At 38.8% G+C, this 19,139-nt stretch overlaps 2 protein-coding genes and 1 pseudogene across 2 annotated transcripts; 2 read left to right on the top strand and 1 right to left on the bottom strand.

Moving 5' to 3' along the window:
* Positions 1-951: 951 nt before the first annotated feature.
* On the top strand, positions 952-9,663 carry LOC139787264 (VWFA and cache domain-containing protein 1). The gene is made up of 10 exons (XM_071726334.1): positions 952-1,025; positions 1,099-2,087; positions 2,286-2,651; positions 2,955-3,125; positions 3,193-3,665; positions 3,900-4,101; positions 4,173-4,419; positions 4,502-5,168; positions 5,259-5,628; positions 5,701-9,663. The coding sequence occupies exons 2-10, from the start codon at positions 1,544-1,546 to the stop codon at positions 6,237-6,239; spliced, it is 3,579 nt and encodes a 1,192-aa protein (XP_071582435.1). The 5' UTR covers positions 952-1,025; positions 1,099-1,543; the 3' UTR covers positions 6,240-9,663.
* Positions 9,664-9,788: 125 nt separating this feature from the next.
* LOC139787265 (regulatory particle non-ATPase 1) lies at positions 9,789-14,359 on the bottom strand. The gene is made up of 4 exons (XM_071726335.1): positions 14,047-14,359; positions 12,779-13,509; positions 10,485-12,055; positions 9,789-10,178 (listed from the first exon to the last, which is right to left on the bottom strand). The coding sequence occupies exons 1-4, from the start codon at positions 14,122-14,124 to the stop codon at positions 9,877-9,879; spliced, it is 2,682 nt and encodes an 893-aa protein (XP_071582436.1). The 5' UTR covers positions 14,125-14,359; the 3' UTR covers positions 9,789-9,876.
* Positions 14,360-16,471: 2,112 nt separating this feature from the next.
* LOC139787263 (contactin-like) lies at positions 16,472-19,134 on the top strand (annotated as a pseudogene).
* The last annotated feature ends 5 nt before the right edge of the window (positions 19,135-19,139 follow it).

Genomic DNA, 19,139 nt, shown 5'->3' with positions numbered 1-19,139 from the left:
ATATAAATAACACAGGCCCACAAAAAAGAAAAGTTGTCTGCGCCATGGACTAGACCATGGTATTCCCATGTATTTTCGCCTGCTGAACCGAATATGACCTCAGTTTTGCCCCTTACACGTCAGGATTTTTTTTCTACAGCCAAAAAAATAGGTGTTTCGTAGGGGGCAAACACCTTGTTTTGACTTGTAGATAAAAAATCCTGACGTTGTAAGGGGGCAAAACTGAGATCATATTCGGTTTCAGCAGGTTGAAAATACATGGGAAATACTCATTGGTCTAGGCTCCATGGTGCAGACAACTTTTCTTTTTTTGTGGGCCTGTGCACAGACTAGACCATGGTGCAGACAAAAGAAAAGTTGTCTGCGCCATGGACTAGACCATGGTATCCCATGTATTTTCGCCTGCTGAAACCGAAATGACCTCAGTTTTGCCCCTACACGTCAGGATTTTTTTCTACAGTCAAAAACAAGATGTTTTGCCCACGAAACACCTTTTTTTTGGCTGTAGAAAAAAATCCTGACGTGTAGGGGCAAAACTGAGGTCATATTCGGTTTCAGCAGGCGAAAATACATGGGAATACCATGGTCTAGTCCATGGCGCAGACAACTTTTCTTTTTTTGTGGGCCTGTGTAATCAATCAATCAATCAATCCCTCTCTCTCTCTCTCTCTCCTCCTCTCTCTCTCTCTCTCTCTCTCTCCTCTCTCTCTCTCTCTCTCTCTCTCTCTCTCTCTCTCTCTCTCTCTCTCTCTCTCCTCTCTCTCCTCTCTCTCCTCTCTCTCTCTCTCTCTCTCTCTCTCTTCTCTCTATTCTCTCTCTCTCTCTCTCTCTCTCTCTCTCTCTCTCTCTCTCTCTCTCTCTCTCTCTCTCTCTCTCTCCCCTGCCTTCCTCCCCCCCCCTCTCTCTCTCTCTCCCTCCCCCTCTCTCTCTCTCCCTCTCTCTCTCCCCCCCTCTCCCACTCCCTCTCCCTCTCTCTCCATAGTATTCGTAAATCTTTATTTAAAACATCATGTTTGCTTTCGATGGTAATTAAAGTTTATGATAAATCATATACATATTCGTCAAATAAACAATATTAATAAAATAATTATTTTGTAGACGCCATATTGTATAAAGTGCTGAAACGGAATGACGTCCAAGCGGTTCAAGTTTTGATGTGATCCGTGCGTATCATGCATGAGTCGAGAAGCATCGAAAATCACGCGATACACGACGACGCTGCTTGAAATGCTCATTTATCACTTATCGCCGACTTGACGATCAGGCTCGATCGTGTTCGGACGTGTTCCGAAGGAAAATTTTTTTAAAGTATTGCGACTGTTACTGTCTGCATTGTATCGGCGCCTTTCGAGGCCTATAACGTTTTTTTACGACGCCGCTTGCGGCTTTTACGACTAGTGGTTCGTCCTCATAGAGGAAGAAGTGCTGAGCCGACATATCACAGAATGGAATAATGGCCGTTACTATCCGATCGGAACTTAAGTGCCATTAAACGGAAGAAGAAGAAGATCACTTATCGCCGGCATGAGCTGTCACTGTCGTAATGCGAATTCGTGAGGTTATGATCACGATGAGGGACGCTTGCCGCCGAAGCGGCTCCAACTCCGCTGGGATAACTGTAAACAAGATTCTGTACTTAGGTTCGGCATTGTTACTGACGAATCTTTGCGTAGCCGTTAACGATGGCGTCGCCGATGCCGTCAAGTGCCAGTTCGGCAAACCGACGCGTAAACAGGTGCTAGCGGAACCCCTAAACGGCATGTGCCTGAGAGATGTTGTGTCGCACCTATCGAAGACGCTGCGATCCGTCGTCGACGAAGAGCTCGGCGCTTCCTCGTTCCAGGAGATGATTGATAAGATGGAATTCGTGGATGTCTCCAGTAATTTGGATGCAAAACTGAGTGCCTTGGTTGACAAATTTAACAATAAACTGATGTCGCACATTGACGTCTTTGAGCAAGTCCACGAAGTCGTATATCGCTTACTGACACACAAACCGTTCCCTGTCATTTATTCTAGTCGAATAGTCGAATACGATATGATGGAGATGAACAGAGTTTCAGATATATGCACCGATATCATGAAAGGTATCTATTATCAGAACAATGTAATTTTTATGCTTTATCTAGGTTGCGTTCCAGAATCACGTTCTTAACGCTCGAGCGTCGTTCTATCTTTGTTACTTACAGAAAGTTGAACAAGGACAGAACACGCTTATAGCGCTAAGAGCATGGTTCTGCAACGCAGCCCTAGATGATATGATATATTATTCGGTTTGTTTGCAGAACTTACAACGCAGCTAAGAGATCAAGAGTGGAAGAACATGCATATACTGCTAATAAACGAACCAGATATAATGTGTGGGCCACCGATATTGACTCACAATGTCGGACCTCTTTTATTATCCCAGTACTGTTATGAAAAAAATGTCATTCTACTTTTGGAACATGGCACATTCATGTCTGAATCAGAGCTAGCTTTGGTTCAAGTAACAGCCAAAACTATTATAGATATGCTTTCTGAAATGGATAATATTGCTGTTGTGGGCCTTGCCAATACCGCTCCCCTGCTTTGTAAAGATAGCTTGTTAAAGGCGACAGATATTAATAAGTTTCAATTAACCCGTTATATCGATAGTTTAAGTAGAACAGGTAATTAGAAATTAGTAAGTAGATTTCTTCTTTTAGATTTTTTAATCACAGTATCACGATTTGTTACCTTTTATTCAATTATATTCAGTCCATCTACTTTATTTAAATTTTCATTCTTGTTACTGTTTCTGTTAGTGAAACAATATTTTCCATTCAAGATTTTGTATACTATGCGAGATAACAGACTCGGGAACCTAATCTAGATTTTTTATTCAACGAGCAATTGTTCTAGCACTAACCTATCCACTTTATTATATTGTTTAAAAAATATATGCTGACTTCACATTTTTAATTTTCTTTCAGATTCGAATGAGGTGACAAAGATTGATTTTAAAAAATTAACACAAAATCTAACTGGTGAAGTGCTTATTATGCATTTGACTAATAAATTACAAAATATATCAAATGTACAAAGAATTTTTGAAATAATTTCGGAAAAGTTTAAGGCTTACCTCAAAACTGTTATTGTTACAAGTAAGCTAATTTCTTTACTTTACTTTAATCATGTGAGAAATATTTTTATATCTTAATTTATTTTTAGACCAGCAACCGTCCACTGTTATTAAAAAATTAAGCAATGACAGTATTGTAATTTTTCCAATGCAAAATGTTCTTGGATATGAGATAGGAAAACTATTTTCTTGTTTGCAATGCCCTGATTACCATAAGAAAGCTTATCATGTCTCAGATCCATATATTGAGCCATATAGCAAGACAATGACAGTATCTATCGGGCAAGTCACAAAAACTGCGTTAATATCCTTGGAGATAAAATTACGTGATTTCCTTGACGACATAACATATTTTAATGTTGGTCCAAGCGTATATGCTATATTTTTCGATAGCAAAGGAGTGGTTTGGATGCATAAAAATTTTCCCAGGATTGAGACAATACTTGAGCAACCACTTAAGGTGCACTTGCAAGACATTGAAAATATAGATAGTCAAACAGTATTGAAAATGATAAATGAGAAGAAAGGAATCATGGATGTAAAGACAAAGTTGGGCGAGCAGGTAAGATAATATATCCATAAATATTTGAAAAGATGTAGGGCCAGTTGTCCCAACCTGTTGGTAAACTAACTAATAGTTAAATCATATATGTGTGTCTTTGTTTTTCCTTCAAATTAAACAAAGATAGACATATGATTTAATTATTAGTTAGGTTACCAATATATTGGAACAACCGGCCCGTAAATAAAATACGTTAAAAATATTTCCTTTTAACATACATTATATACAATATAGAAGCGGTATAGATGGAAACACTTAATTTTTTATGACTTGATAATATGCCTGGTATCAACGACTGAAGAGGGAATATCGCCTGTAGCGAGAATTGTGCCTCCTCTGCCGGCAAATATATTACATCATCGCCTCGATCTTATGCTTCAAACTGTCGTTGACAAAGATACACTTTGTATTTACAGAAACAAGATTATAACTTTATGTAAGAAAATAAAATTTAGTAACTATTGTTTATAAAATTTGTAAATATTAAAATACTTTTCTTTTTTTTAGCAACCGGTGTATTTTATCTATCACCATGGTGCTTTCAGTCTCCAATGGAACAATTGAAATTACTGGAAACAGGTTCAGCCGTGAATGTACAAAGTTATATGGCATATATAAAAGATGTAACAGGTCTTTTAGCTAATCCCGGTCTACATCCGTCCGTAAAACCAGACGTAGCAATGCTAGCACAAGTTTTAGAACATTTCAAAAAGCAGCACGTTGAGAGTTCGTTAAATAAATTTATAATAAGAAGGTGATTACAATTTCATACATAATTTTTTATCAATGGCTTATAAACTATTATCTTTACATTTTATTATATTTTTTCATTCTAGATACATTGCTAGTACGGTCAGTGGAGTATTAGAAATATTTCCAGGGATGATATTAGATTCTGGTTTTGATCCCAAAAGGCGAATGTGGTATGGGAAAGCACTGGAACAATTCGATAAGATAATCTTAACTCCACCTTACTTAGATGCAGGTGGATCAGGCTATGTAGTTACTCTAAGTCAAACTGTAAAATATTCTGTCAAGACTAATGGAAGCACAAATTATGCGACTGCTATCATGTCTATGGATGTTACAATGAGTTACATCATGAGATTGTTACTGGAAATGTTTCCGTTCTGTCATGACGCAACTGTAAAGTGTTTCCTGATGGATGATAAAGGCTATTTGGTATCACATCCAAAGCTGTTGGAAGCGACAGACAAGATCGAGCAACAACATTTAACGCACAAGGAGCTCTTAGTAGCTAACGACATATTGAATCATGGATCGTTCGTGAAAAAAAAATCATGTGCTAGCCACTTAGATGGCACTGTGCAAAGGTACTATCAGTTTAACACATCGCTCGACGAGGTGCTCACTAATATAGCGCATGGCGAGCACTGTGTTAAATATCAGGTAGCTGCTGTACCGGGTACCAATGTATTCCTTGGTGTTGTCAATATGACAACTCAGTGTAATTTGCTTAGAGCTTTTTGTCCGTGCAGCACGGTAAGCCCACAATTTATTGCACTTTTTTTGTTCTAAGATATTTTTAAGTTTACTACGTGATATATTGTATCTGTTTATTGAATATTACAGATGGATCATTCGTGCTTGAATTGCAAAAGTATGGAACAAACTGGTTGTGAGTGTCCTTGCGAATGCTCCTTGTATTCTTCTGGCTGTACACAACAAAATATCGATAATCTGGATCCTTGTCCGCCTATGTATGAGCAAGGATCGAGTTTACAAACTCCGTGGATAGAGCCGATGAATTTAAAATCATGCCCATCTATCAATTGCAAATCATATACGACGGAGAGTGACTGTTTGGGTGTCGCGGATTGTCAGTGGTGTCATGTCGACACTGATGGAGAGATTCCTTTGCAGCAACCGTTTTGCTCTGATATGTCCGTATGTTTTAAAGGAATTTTTGGGTCTTTGATACCTTACAGCGACGGCACTTACAGTAAGTCCGTCTTTTTTTCACATTTTTGTTCATTTCCATTAACCATTAAATAACAAAATTATACCTTTCCAGATTCACAATCGACAGATGAGATCGCAGTACGAGAGTGGCCATCAGTTGGACCGGTAGCTGGTGGAATTCTTGCACTGTTCTTGATTCTAGGTGTCATTCTGTTCTGCTACAGACTCCGATCAGTGCACTCGAATCTGGAGCATCAGTGTTTGCATCTCCAAATCTCGCCCGATACATTGCGTATGACGCATATCGAGGGCGATCCGGAACCGGCAGAATTGGATCAGACCAAAAATAATTTGGATTGTCTCGTGAGAGACAGTGTTGCACCTATATCACCGTACAGAGTTTCCACCAATTATAGAAGGCCACCTGGTGGGGACAGTGATCATGGGTACAGCACAATGACGCCTCACGATGATTCCGAACAGCAGACATTCGCCTCCGAACCCCTATTAACCATCGACAATAACATCGAATCGGATTTGACTAAAGAATCCGACATCGGAATGCCTTCCCCTACGACATATTTGGGATCGCCACATCATGTTTTGGCACCCGTAACTGTCCATCGCGATATGGAAACGAATTACTGTTGACTGAATGAAACTGAATTCACTGCTATTTATTTAAAAGAGTAAGACAAACGTAATTTCCTCGAAACATTGTGGTAAGAAATCATTACAGTTGCTCTTTTTTCGCAGATATAATCTCAGGACATAAGAGTTAAATGGTAAGTACGTGTAGTGATTTACTTTATTTGCGATTTTCGATGCGGAAAACGTATTATTTTACGAGACTGTTAATATTATTTTTATTAATCTCGAAAGACGAAAAGCATGAATCTTTGATTATGCTTGAAAATGTACGTAATTTTTATAAACTGTATATGAATACTAAAACTTTCCATACAAGTGCTATAAGAACGTTTGATAAAATACTGAACGTTTGATAAAGATTTCTGAAAAAAGTACTAAAAATGGTAGTGTAAGTTTCATGACATAATTCAGATGGCTGCTATATTGTGAGCGAGGAACTTAAAGTACGATTTTATAAATAGATTAAACAACAGCGAATTTTTATAAGTCTAATTATATAGGTCGAGCAATTAAAAAATGTAAAAGTATGCTATTTTAGAAAAGTAATAAGTACAGCTTGCCAAGTAATATCTTTATGTGTGTGTGCGTAACAAAATTAGACATTAATAGTACATTCGGGGATATATATATATATATAGTGCTACACATTCATATAGGATATATCATGATAAGTGAGACACACTTGAGGAAAGAGAATTCAGTACTACAAAGCAATTGACATATTATGTTACATCTTGTATATAAATTAAGAAATTTAAATTTTATAGTTATTATTAAGTATAAAAAATTAATGATAATATGAAATATTTATATTTAGTAATGACAGCTTCCACTTTGGACAAATTAATTTTAACTCATTATCTGAAATGCTGCCATCACATGTTCCATGATTAAATCACGGTTGAAGATTCTATTAATGGTTGATAACGTGAAAGAGAGAGAGAGAGAGAGAGAGAGAGAGAGAAATTTGTTTGTTTTTTTACTTTTTTTAATGGTGTATAAGACTGCCGGCGGTTTATTATTATTCCATGACTCTTATTTTTAGAAACATCAATCCTTTTTCTTTTTTTTTCTACATTTATACAGTGTACTTATTATCATGATTTACATAAATAACAATGCCAAAACGTTAAAAATATAAATTGTGCAAAATAATTTTAGAAAACTGTACATATAGAATCTATAGTGTAGGTACTATTTTACATATATATAATTGTTACTTTCTATTATATCTCTATTCTTATACGAGTATATTTAAGTATTTCTCTTAAAGCGACATCGTAATTTTATCAATGCAAAAAAATCGTCGCGATGAAAATAATGAAACAAGAAAAGAGGAATCTGGAATGTGTCAATGAGATAACATATAAATTCCAGTCTTATCGATACGAGGCTATTGACATAAAACAAATGTTATTTTAATGTTTAAAAATTAGTATTTTTATATAGAAACATTATTAAAAGCAAATATGCAGTCGCGATGAAAACAAATTACATTATTATTGTAGTTTATAGCACAAGCGTTTCTATGAAAGTATTATATAAAGTTTTACAATGAACATATTTTATTGACACAATACAATACACTACACTTTCATTTATGCGTATCTCGCGCGATACGTAGGGGGAATACGGAAGAGTTGAACCACGTTTTACTTGAAGGTCCATAAAATTTAGTGAAATTGATATATATATTTTTTATTCATGTCAAAGTAAAGCTTTATTATATGGCTACAATTTGTGGAATTTGTAATTTCAATAAGTTTATAAACGTAAGTGTTAATTAATTTAAAGAAAAAACAAGATTTGGTTCATCTCTCCAAGGGGTGGGAGACATGACCCACCCGTATAGGGAGATTTGACCATACCCTATAAACCCAGAAAAAATTATAGAAATATATTTAGTTCAAATATATAGACTTATATAGAAATATATAGACTTCAGTTTATATTAAGAACTCACAAATTTATACATTAAAATCACATCTCTGTTTTAATTAAGCTTTTTAAACAAAATTAATAAAAAATAAAAACTGAACTAAATATCTATATGCCTTCACATGGTTTTCATTAATTTTCACAACAAAAAATAACCAAAAATAACTTCTAAAACATTTAAATTAACTAAAAATAGTTATTTTGAGATCAATCATTCATAAACTAAATAGAAATTCTTGAAATAATAACAAAAAACCTTTGTATTGACTTCCTTCGGCTTATATTTTTTTCAGTTTGTTTCCGTTCCGCATATATCTGCGTAATGTAATTCTATTTACATCGTACTTGATTGCAACTTTTCTTATATCATGCCTCTTCCAATATCTTCTAACACATTTTTCAACGCCTGCTCACTGAATTGGTGTCGAGTAGTACCCTCTTTTGGTTTGTATCGAATGGCATCTTGCCGTTGAGAACTAAAAAAAAGTTGTCTTTTTTTTTAGAATAATAGAAATCTTTATGGGTAAAAGAGGGAACAGTTGAGCCACTGACCGGACAGTTGACTCACTGATCTCCATTTCGGGTGGTTCAAATCTCCTACCCGGTACCATCTTGACTTTGATAGTTTTGCAGAAAAAATAAAAATAATAGGGTAAAAACACTAACACTACCTCAAACTACGATAATATATGGTGTAAATAACGTATAATGTTTTTACAAACCTTGACATATAAAAGTATGATGATAAAATAAACAAAAATAAAATTTTTTTTTATTCCGAGCACGTTAAAACACGTTTGTCTCACTCATAGCCAAAACACACTGCCGAGCACCATGTTGTCACGTGACATAGTAGCTGCCAATTACCTGTACATCGCGGTTTGACAACTACGCGCTTCACGCCAAATTTGAACGAGATATTTGAAATGGTTCAACTGTCCCGTATGATCCAGTCTCCCGGAGACTCCCCCTATACTTTAACAAAGTAACATGAATAGACTTTTCATTTCTTACAGTTTTCAGTTAAAAAGAGCGGCAAAATATAGAAAATATTAAGATGTGATTTGTACTAAGCCTGCACAACTTGCTGGTCCACCAGGCAGCAAGTCGGTACGTGTCAGTAACTGAGTTAAATTAATACCCTAACACACTAGTTGCTCTATGTATCGCTCTAGGTATGCGACGCTTCTATGAGAAGAGAAAATGGGCCCCAAGGACGTTGTCTAATCAGCAAGTTGTGCAGGTCTGATTTGTGCCAACAATGGCGATGACGAACTTACGTGGGATATGCGTACACCGTTTTGACTTGTACTTACAAAGAAAGCTAACGTCCGTTGATGTATTGTTATCGCTAAGAATGCAGTGTAAAATACTGTTTTATATTGATCTTTTTTTTTAAGATGCACTGCGTACAAAATTTATGCCGAGCGAGATTTTATACATTGTATCAGTATTTTTTACTATTAAAATCTGCATTTTATTATTATATGAGAAATACATTATTGCCTTGCATCCCTTTCTGCGCAACGTAATGAAAATACTGTGAAACGCGTTTTGATTCTACAAAAAGGGAGATATGTGGAGGGTGTTGCGTCTTTCGCAAACGCAAAATGAATATAATGAGATATTTTTATTATATTATTTTTCCTTATAAGTAGTTCGATACGAGGTACATTGATGATCAAGAGTATTAAGATGACTAAGGTATAAAGTCCGGATTCTTTCTTAAGATTACAAAACCTTCCATGATCGGTGTCAATGGTACGTACTCCTCGGTAGCGAGTTCGGCTCTCTCGCCATATGCCAGCAACACCGGGGTGGTGTGTGTTTGAAAGCCCGTGATGGTCTTCGGTTTGCCCGCTTGGCCGACGGTATCGACGGCAAGTCCGACTCTTACCGGCACGGCCAGTGGATTCAGATCCTCATCGAATGTCACCAGCATTCTGGGTTGCATTGCAGCAGCCAGCGTGTACAAGAGGTAATGGGAACGTCCAAGAATAACTGAAATGTTATAACATATATTACGTTAATAAGGACGTGTCATACTTAGTGTTTTTTTTTATTTGGTGGATGAAAATTTAGTAAAGAGTCATACGATTGATCAATCGTAGAAAAATGTAAGAAAATAGAATCAAAATTCTCCTTTATCATAGGATAGTCATGAATCTCTGCAAATTGATTACCTTGTTATAATCATAATAAAATAAGACTCTTCATAACAAGAATAGCTTGCAAGAATTGAAATGCAAATACCGAGAAACGTATCTTTGCATCTATTGCATCTCTGTATCGAGAATATATACTCACTGTTTTTTACGTCCAAGAAACCGATCAACGTCGACAGAAGACCAGCAAGAGCAACGGGACTGAGCAGCTGTCTATCGCTGTGATAAGGTGATAGGGTGAGCGTGCCCTTGCCTAAATGCGTCAAGCCTTGTGCGATACGCACCATGAAGAGGTTGTTGGGATCCTTCGCATGAAACTGAGCTAGCTGCCGCAACATAGCGGCCAGTCGCGCGTTATTCGTACCGGCACCAACCAGACCCATGGCGAATATCGCGTTGTGCGCTACCTCGGGATCGCTGTCGTGCGAGAATTTGGACAACGTATCCAAGATGTTCAGCTTCGGATTCGATACCGATATGAGACCTAGAGCGAGTGGCACCGAGCGACGAATCACGGGCTCGCAATAACGCAGCAGGTGGCCAAAGGTCCTGTAAGCCATCTCGGCGCCGATCTCCTCTCCCATGGCGATCAAAGCAATGCCAAGAACGGCGACAGCCTGCCTCGAACTGAAATCCTTCACCTTCTCCTCCTTCTTCTCCTCTTTCTTATCTTTGTCTTTACGCTCGCTCTTTTCCTCCTTTTCGTTGCTCGACTCATAATGCTCCGAACAGATGTGCAGCAAGCGCTGGATCTTGAGGACATTTCCTGTGCCGGCATATGCGCACACCTCCACCAGCGTTGTCGACATCGACTTAAATGGCTCGTGAACGACCTCTAAAGCCGCTATGATCGCTTCTGCCGCTTCCTGCTTACCCAAGAAGCACAGCCCCAAACCGAGCGCCAAAAACCGCGCGTATGTATCTTTAAGATCGGATTCCGACTTATCCATCAGCGTATGCATAATCGCCGTGGTGACGTAAGCGTTGCAGGAACCGGCGGCAACCATTCCTAATGCTAAACCAGTCATACCTAACACCTCCCAGCTCGACTTGGTGTCACTGAGAACAGGCGTTAGCAACCCCAGCACGCCTTCTCTGTTAGAGCCGGCATACGCAATACCGAGGCCGACAATGGCGCCGATACGCATAGTGTTACTGCTATGTAAAACGTAATCAGAGAGCAGAGCCAAAGCAGGATCGCATTCATTTCTCACGCCGCAATTGACGATTCCGCAGGCCAACAAGGCGCCGGACTTGATATAGTCCTCCGACGAGTAAAGATATTTATCAATCGGTGTCAGGCCGCCATCGACGTCCCACAGTAGGATCAGACCTAGGGATGCCGTCGCACTCAACATGCCGTGCTCCTTGTTTTTGTACAGCCACTTGTTACCATCTTCAATCAACAACTTGTCGTGGCCAAATGCGGCATTTACAAAACCGTTGACGAAGCTGGCCGCAAGATTTTGCCGTGCCGAATCAACCTGGCCACCGCCGAATGGCGGTCGCGAGTTTTCTAGATGAGATTTGTAGACATCCTCAGGTGTCTTTGGCTCCATTATGTCCAATTCACGTGCCAAGTTCAAAAAGTGATTGTTCAGGTGAGAGTTGGACATTATCTCGAACAGATCATCGTCCTCTATTGTAGCTTCGTGTAGCTCTAAGAAGATTTGCTGGCGACCCAGCATGAAGGCCAGTTGCTTTTGCACAGAACTAAAAAACATACATAAAAGTTTTAGCCTTCTGCTTGGAAAATGTCACCATTTTGAAAATGTAACAGGGAAGGCTCAGAATTGAACTCCCTCCAATTTTGATGAAACTTGACAGGATTACAGAAAAAATTCCTCTGAATGTAATAATATTTTTATTTGGATACAGACGGACAACCATTTTCGAGATATTTTATTAATAAATTTAATGGCGTCTTTAGAGTAGAGGGAGTAGAGTTTATTAGGATACTCAAAAACAAATATTTGTGACGTAGTGGACATGCCTCATAATTATTTTATCTATACGTTATTTTATATCATGACTATTTATACGATAATTTATATAATATAAGTCTTTTATATTAAAATAATTTATTTTTTATATCAACAATAATTACTTTTATCATAAAATATTTTATATAAAAAGAAATTAATTGATTGTAAGATTTGAACTCGAATCTACAAATTATGCATATCCATAAATACTCCTATGAGTGAGTACCCCAATAAACTCTAAAGACGCCACTAAATTTATTAATAAAATATCTCGGAAACGATTGACCATCAATATCCAAATAAGGATACTATTACATTTGGGGGAACTTTCTCTGTAATCCTGCCAGTTTCATCAAAATCAGCGGAGTTCAGTTCTGAGCCTTCTCTTATTAGTAAAAAAAAAACCGAGTTATTAAATTTATAAATAAAAAGTTCAAAAAATTATACTTACAGATCTCGACAGTTTGTGAAGATTGATTCGATTAGTGGTAAATCGTTCAGTTGCATCGCTAGCCTGATCGCTTGCGGATACTGCCCAAATTTCCGATATAATTTGCAGGCGACACGAAGAAGGGCGCTGTTCTCTGGGTCGGCCACATACGATACGCAACTCGTAAGATAGAGACATACTCGCTGATACGCACTTTCATCGACGTACTGTTCCAGCAAATCCAATTTCTCGATTTCCATCAGGAGGTCGCATGCTTCCGTTTCTGCATTATGTGCCATGTTGTAGGGTACAATTTCATGCACCAGAGCGATCAATTCCTTATTCGTCGCTTCAACATTGTCGCCTGTGACCTCGTCCCATTCTCCTGCTAGTTCTCCCGACAAATGTCTAACGTATTCATGTCCCCATTCACCGATTGCCAGTGCCGAGCCCGTGAGCCTATATTTTAAGCACTCTCGGCCCTCACCCATAGTCATTGACAGAACCGAAATAATGTCCGAACATAATTCCTTACATTTGACAATGGTCATCTTTTCATGTATGTTTTTCATTGTATCATAGTGAGGTCGCATAAATTTCAGTGGCTTTGGAACACTCGTCATTGATGTTGTTGATGCACGAATATGGGAACGCAAGGATTCCAAGGCAGGATAATGTAGTTTGGTATTGGCATCCTGTAGGCGCTCCACAAGCATAGTTAATTCCTCCTGTAGAAGCTTGTCTTCTTCTGACTGAAGGACAAAACCCATTTTTCATATTATTTTTACATTTTTCATATTATTTTCACATTTTTCATATATTAAGACATTTATTATTATCTTAATATACTTATGGAGCTTTCCAGCAAGCGACACAAGTCGACACAAAAGTCGTTCTATCTTTCTTTTTTGGCACCGAGTAACAAAGACAAAACGACATTTGTGTCGACTTGTGTTGCTTGCTGGAAAGCTCCCTTAATATACTTAATTAATATATTTATGTTGACCATCATTCTTTACTTGGCTTCGGCTTTTTAAAATAAGGAATAATTATTGGAAAAAAAACTAAAAGGATTGTAAGGACAGCGAACCATATAATGACATTTATAAAACAACTTATTTTAGAAGTCATATACTTAAATTTAATATAAATTACGGGAACATTGAATTAACGGTTTTATTTACATACTGACGCAGGAATTGTAAATACAAATTTAATTAAATTAAAATATCCCTTTTGAATGACAATACGACTACAGTATCAATATCTGACACAGGTTACTTTCTCACCAGTTCATTTTTATCATCTTCTTTGCCATTCTTCATCTCTTTGATCGGTTTTGTTTCCGTTTTCGTGCTCTCCGGCATTTTACTCACTTATTTTCTAAACGAATATACGAAACAAACACTCGACTTCTTCCTCAATTGTAGCCACAGTTTGAGATTTGAGGTTAAGATCAGCAATCAAGAGGTTTTGCGAGTCACCATCATGGATGCACTATATAGAACGGCGACCATGTATGTACGTACATACATACATAGGCTGCATTCCGATATTCACTGTCAGCAACTTTCAGTACTGAAAATCTATAGTATGCGTGACGTAAAATATAGATTTGCAGTACTGACAGTGAATATCGGAATATTCGGAATGCAGCCATACATATGTAGCTGTTAAGGCTATTCTACAATTGCGTAAACGTAGGGTTGTAGGAGTAGGAGTAGTAGTAGTCGTGAATTTTGTACAACGGATGAATCTACAATAGAGTAACGATGCGTTGTAAACTTGATTAAAGCAACCAATCAGAGTGCAGTGTGTATTTCGAATGGACTCTGATTGGTTGGCTCTTAAGCCGTGATCAGACTACGGATTGGGATTGAGATTGGATTGAAATTTAATCAATCAGAATAAAGAAAACTAACTTCAAGTTTAGTGAACTTTGCTCTAATTGGTCAAATTTCAATCCAATCTCAATCTCAATCCGTAGTCTGATCACGGCTTTACGTTCACATCTGGGCGTAGTCGTGAAAGATGAAGTTCAACCATCTTCCACAACACGCTTTAATCCGTATCTACAATGGGCCAATTCCTTTTAGTGACACAAGTCGACACAAACATCGTTCTATCCTTCTTGGCATTCAATGAATAACAAAGACAGAACGACACTTGTGTCGACTTGTGTCACTAAAAGGAATTGGCCTAAAGGTGCGATTTCACGATGACGCTCGAAGCTGGATTCAAGCGTCAAACAGCGCCAAAAAGCTAAACTGTGTTTAGCTTTGACACTCGACGCTCGAATTTAGCCAATCCAGTGGTTAGGTTATATTTCGCGTCCCTCTGAATCTATCACGTGACCAGATTTGACGCTCGAATCCAGCGTCGAGCGTCATCGTGAAATCGCACCTTAATAGCTGTAGTAATGCTAAGACTCCATAGACGCGGAAACGCCGTGCGGCAGAGTGCGTTGACCAATCAGAAGGCTGCCGCAAGTCGCCTCCGGCAAAATCAAAATTTGTTGATTGGTCAACGCACTCTGCCGCACGGCGTTTCCGCGTCTATGGAGTCTTAAGCCTTGTGTACACGATACTAGAAATCGGTCCGAGTTTCGGTTTAACCTTTAAGCCTTGTGTACACGATACTAGAAATCGGTCCGAGTTTCGGTTTAAGCCAATGAAACTGCTGCTTTTCTGTAAGAGCTGCAAGTTGATTGGCTTAAACCGAAACTCGGACCGATTTCTAGTATCGTGTACACAAGGCTTTAACCTTTAGACCGCCGGAAAGCCTAAATATAGGCTCTACGTGTGATCGGAACTTTGTATATGTTATATATAAGATATAAGCACAACAATTTGAGGACTTTCTAAGAGGATTAAAGCTCATCAAATGCCGGCGGTCTAAAGGTTAAAGCCTTGTGTACACGATACTAGAAATCGGTCCGAGTTTCGGTTTAAGCCAATGAAACTGCTGCTTTTCTGTAAGAGCTGCAAGTTGATTGGCTTAAACCGAAACTCGGACCGATTTCTAGTATCGTGTACACAAGGCTTAAGCCAATGAAACTGCTGCTTTCCTGTAAGAGCTGCTAGTTGATTGGCTTAAACCGAAACTCGGACCGATTTCTAGTATCGTGTACACAAGGCTTTAGCATTAGCATAAGCCTCAAGCCGTAAGAAATTGACCAATTACAGGCGAATGTGAGGAGAATAATCGACTGTGATTGGTCAATTTCTTACATCTTGAGGCTTACTACAGCTTACTCTATCTATTGTAGATCGGGCCTTAAGCCTTGTGTCCACGATGCTAGAACTGTGTCCGAGTTTCGGTTTAAGCCAATCAACTAGCAGCTCTTACAGAAAAGCAGCAGTTTCATTGGCTTAAACCGAAACTCGGACGCAGTTCTAGCATCGTGGACACAAGGCTTTACAACTGCAGTACCGCTTTACAACCACGCCGTACAACACTCTTTACAACTACTTACGACCACGTTTACGCAATTGTAGAATAGCCTTTAGCTGTAGCAGGCCGCGTTCAGCAAAAACAACTGTTGAGTGTCGTGTGTCGTCTTATCAACACGCTACGTTGATTTGTTGGATCTAAAAGTAAGAGCCAATCACGTTCGATTGCTACTGAGCGGTTTGTTCTGCTGAACGCGCCTTTATACACAATTTCCGATAGGTTGAAATGGGACTCAATTGAACATTCGTCGACGTTCGTCGATTTCCGTTACCGTTCGTCACAGGGAGTGTCTGGCGATCACTGGCGATGTAGCGTCGCGTTTGTGATTTGATGCTCGTGCTTTTATTTAACGTAGTTTTTTATTTTATTATTACTTGTTTCCGAAAGCTTCACTCGCCATATAAGATCCAGTACATTTAAGTGAATACCACTTCGTTATCTGCGTTCCATAGCAAATGACAAAATCGAGTTATTGCACGCCGAAAATGTGTGGGCGAGACAGCACGAATTAACAAGGTGGTCATCTACAGGGAGTGTCTCCCGAGAGCTGTGTGTTCTGTCACTGTCTGTTGTATTTTCTGAAGTTACATTTCCAATGTTGTAATATTTACAATCAAGATTAACAATAATACTGTGATCTTGTGAAAATTGTAAGATGCCCGTTACATAATTGCAAGATGTTCGGAATGATGTCACGTTTATTAATCATCGCGGTGTTCTCGCTAAACCTCTCGCTTCCCGCGTTTGCACAAAACATTCTATATGGGGAACAAGCCTTTGCGCCTCTGCAGTGCCCCCAGCATTGGGTACGATTCCAAGAATCGTGTTATCGTTTTATCAAGAGCCCGTTGAGACCGCGGGAGGATGCGCGCAGAAATTGCCAAGCATTCCAAAGCGATCTGCTCGCTATTAATTCAATGGAGGAGCACGGGTTTGTGCTCTATCAATTGTTGTGGCAGGATCCGCAACACCGCAGATGGTATACCGGAATGAAGCTCCAGAGCGGCCTGTGGATAAACGAGGCTGACAGTACGACTTTGATAAACATGGACAACGCCTTTCTGCCCGAGCCTAATGACAATGTACTGGGAAGGGATTACTTAGCGTATTCTTACTCCAATAATCTACAGCGTTGGGGACTGGAGAAAGTCACTGGCAGAGAAGAGCTGTTGTACATCTGCGAAGCGCCTATAGTCACTCTTCACAACTTGGTGGACGATGATCGTACTTATCAATATGGAATTGACATTGACAATCCCCTTCAAATACCGAGAGGACCATATTTATAAAGCAGCCTGTGAGCAAGGTATTTGACGTGTCGAAAAGGAGAATAAGCAACGATGTCTCGCTGAGCTGTTTGGCGGGAGGCTATCCTACTCCTACTTACGAATGGTTTAAGGAGGATTATGAAAACGATCGACTTGTCGCAACAAAAATAAATCCTCTTTCAAATAGCAGATATACCGTGAGCGGTGGAACATTAATAATTTACGAACCAGAACAAGTAAAGATCTCTTTAATTTCTTTTTCAAATATTATATTAGAAAATATTGTTATATTAGAAACTTCTATTGATTTATTATTTATTCTTTACAGACAAAAGATCGTGGTTCGTATCATTGCAAAGCAACCAACAAATTTGGCACAATTATCTCCGAGAGCGTTGAACTGTCGTTTGGATACATCTTGGAGTTTAATTTAAAACGTTCCGAGGAACGCGGAGATAACCACTGGGGCAAAGCAGTTTACTGCGATCCCCCACAACATTTTCCAGGTGTTAAATATTATTGGGCGCGCGACTACTTCCCCAATTTCGTTGAAGAGGATAAACGTGTATTTGTCTCGCACGATGGAGCGCTTTACTTCTCCGCATTGGAAACAATCGATCGAGGAAACTATTCGTGCAATGTTCAAAGCGTTGCATCCGATACCGGACGTAACGGCCGTTCTTTCCGTTAAGGGTGGATATGCACTGTAATTATTTTGGATTGTCTTTTGAGCATTTGTTTAAACAACATAATCGAAAATAATGGACTAATAAACGTAATAATAACTTTCTAAATTTTTCAGCCTCCTTCCAACAGTTGAAATTCCCTAATAATTTTCCAAAAGCGTTCCCGGAAGCACCAGTAGCCGGAGAAGAAGTTCGTCTGGAATGCATTGCGTTCGGATAGTGAGTTTATTCGCGATATTTTACTTTATATATGTAAAAATATATAGATCTTGTAACTGTAATAAATAATGTATTTCCGCAGCCCTGTTCCCTCGTACAATTGGACGAGAAGAGGTTCCGTTTTGCCACGTGGATCATACACGTCAAGTTACAATCGAGTATTGATAATACCACATGTACGCGTGGAGGATCAAGGCGAATATGTTTGCCGAGTGCATAACGACAGATTATCCATCGAAAATTCCGTGCAACTGACCATACAAGCGGCGCCTAATTTCACCATTCCTTTAGTCGACAAGCACATGGATAACCGAGCAGATTTAACTTGGACTTGTGAAGCATTCGGCATACCAGACGTCACTTACAGTTGGTTTAGAAACGGAGAACTCTTGGACATGTATACTCTACCGCCTGAAGATAGGGATCGTTATACTATACAAGATAATGTACTAAATATACGACATTTGGAGCCTGAAAGGGATCAGGCTATGTATCAATGCCGCGCGAAGAATCAATTGAAAACGACGTACTCATCGGCTCAACTTAGGGTCTTGTGTGAGTATATCTCTTTCAAATCTAATTGCGTAGTGATGAAAATAACGGATCATTATTTTCGTCGCGTCATTGTATAATTGTGTAAGGCATTATTATATAATTCTTTGATATATTCCAGCGTTGAAACCGTCCTTCAAGAAACGGCCTATGGAATCCGAGACATATGCGGCAGAAGGAGGTAACGTCACAATTGTATGCAAA

This window comes from Temnothorax nylanderi, unplaced genomic scaffold, assembly GCF_030848795.1.
Source record: "Temnothorax nylanderi isolate EJ_2023f unplaced genomic scaffold, tnyl_v1.0 TNYL_tig1370_pilon, whole genome shotgun sequence".
Classification (NCBI taxonomy): Eukaryota; Metazoa; Arthropoda; class Insecta; order Hymenoptera; family Formicidae; genus Temnothorax; species Temnothorax nylanderi.
This window is presented reverse-complemented; position numbering and strand designations above follow the sequence as displayed.